Raw genomic sequence first — 2382 nt, 5'->3', positions numbered from 1 at the left:
TACTCCGTTTCCAATGAGCGTCTGGTGATTGATGCCTGCTCGGGTAAGTAGTCTCCAGTCAAATTATTAGATGTTACTTAGAATAACTCTCCGGGCGGTGCTTGGAGGAAAAGTTTTCTTAAATGACTGAATAAAAATCTTCCCCCGAGCCCAAGGGGAAACTCGTCAAAGGTTGTTTAAAGCTCTAAAAGGCCACACAAGATTGAAGCATTAAATAATTATCAACTTATTTTCTTCCTATGATAAACACGAGATAACGGAGTGTCGTAGTAAAGAATAAGTTACAAAATTGCACAGCAGTATGCTCCATAAAAAACAAAAAAGGCTTTATTTTATTTGCCATTAAGATTACATACAAATTTGATGAAACAAATTGATTTCAATAATACATGGACAAGATTTGTACTACCTATTGGTTGGTTATATTAGTAAAAATTGTTATTCTTCTTTTATAATTTCAAATTCAAATCTTTTATTGCCAGCCCCATTTCAACAAATATATAACCTCCATTTTTTTTTCCTAAACGATTTTGAGCAAGAACTAAACATCAAGACCCCAGCCAAACATACATTAATTTTAAAAGTCCGCCCTTTTCGTTCATAGCCAATTTTCCCTATTATTCCAACGCCGATTGTCATCTTCCAAATGTCGTTCTCCCGGTCGAACGCCATAAAGTTCGTCAGCATGAGACGCTTACGACGCTAGAGAGCGCTTAAACAAAGCTTTTAAAACCGCTTGATATAACTGTTGAAGATGTTGACTACATCAAAATCATAAATGGAATTCTATCTGTGAAACCTGGTAAGAATTGTACTTTTACATACCTGATAAAGCATCAACAGAGAATAAAATTTCTTTTGTTTAGTGCATTCTAAATGTATTTTGATTTATGATAATCTGAATTATTGATTTCAAGTATTTATTTGTTAGAGTATAATAAAATTCTAATCTTTGCAGCAAAGAAACGTTAATCGTGGTTTTAATATTAAAATTTGTGGCGATATATTAATTATCAAAAGTTATTTTAAATAAAAAAAATCATAATGCTAGTTAAAAAACTAATTGGCGAAACTATTAAGATTTTAGCACCTAATTTTTCAGCAAAGCTTAAAGTTTTCTTTCTGTAAACTATATCTAACTTCAGATAATTAACGAAATAGCTGATTTATGTACCTTGGAATACAGTTTACCTTTAATTGTTAATTTTAAATATATCACAATTTATGAAGCATTATTTTTAATGTTAGTTTAAAAAGTTTTTTTTTAATAATCTGTTATTCTAAAGTTAAAACAGGAAGTCAGTTTTCAGAAGTCTCGACTTCTTCTCAGAACAAATTTGATTACACATACTTAAAAATTTAAAATGGAATTAAAATACAATTTATCTACGCGTTATTACTTAATAAGGGGATAATTATCGGATAAAACGATTAATTAGGGTACACACCCCTTACAACACACAAAGTAAATAATTTATACAATTAATGATCAGTTCTGAAGAGATACTACATCTATCATTACCCAGACCACAACTCCTTAGATTATGTGGGTCAACAGGAGACCTTCGCACCCCACACCTCACACTTCGTACATCACACCCCACACACCAATTTCCCCACCGCCCTACCCCCTACCCTCACACCAAACACACCAACATCTCACACTCCTGTCCAACACACCTACCCCAACACCTCACACTTCGTAACCCACCCCCCACAAACCACTTCCACCCCTACCACCCCATACCACCACACCAACACACACAAATACCTCACACGCGGTCCACCGCACCCCACACCGTCACACTTTCGACATCACACCCCACACACCACTCGTCACACACACCCCCTACCGACCCACACACCAACAAACACACAAGGCACATACCTCACACTCGGTCCACCCACCCCACAACCTCAACTTCGTACATCACGCCCCCCACACACTAATTCCCACCCCTACCCCCTACCCTCACACCAAACACACAACATCTTCACACTTCGTCCACCACACCCCACACAACCACTTCCCACCCCAACGACCATCATATACACCCCACACACCACACCTGACATTCCGTACACCCACCCCTCACACATCACACCCCCCATGTTTATTGAAGAGTGGAAAATATAATTCTATAAACAAACAAAATTAAAATATATCCACATGTATACACATTTACTTACAGTAAATCGTTCTCCTAGTAAGTCATTTTTTAAGTCTCAAGAATACACGTAAAGTTCACATTTAAATACTTTAATTTTTTTTAATAATTAAGTTGCTTTATACATAATAAAACATTTCGCCTCATAATTTGGCCGTGCGGGATAAAAAAAAACATTTATATAGTATACACTTTCAACTACTGTACTTTTTTT

The 2382-nt window shown here is 35.9% G+C and overlaps 1 protein-coding gene across 1 annotated transcript; it reads left to right on the top strand.

The window, feature by feature from the left end:
* Window positions 1-1493: 1493 nt before the first annotated feature.
* LOC124375075 (extensin-like) lies at window positions 1494-2137 on the top strand (the record flags this gene model as incomplete). The annotated part of the gene is made up of 1 exon (XM_046833196.1): window positions 1494-2137. A coding segment is annotated over one exon (644 nt), but the record flags the coding sequence as incomplete, so codon positions are not given.
* Between the last annotated feature and the right edge of the window lie 245 nt (window positions 2138-2382).

The sequence above is a fragment of the Homalodisca vitripennis genome, unplaced genomic scaffold (assembly GCF_021130785.1).
Source record: "Homalodisca vitripennis isolate AUS2020 unplaced genomic scaffold, UT_GWSS_2.1 ScUCBcl_12987;HRSCAF=22999, whole genome shotgun sequence".
NCBI lineage: Eukaryota > Metazoa > Arthropoda > Insecta > Hemiptera > Cicadellidae > Homalodisca > Homalodisca vitripennis.
The sequence above is the reverse complement of the archived record's forward strand: the minus strand, read 5'-3'. Positions and strand labels throughout refer to the sequence as shown.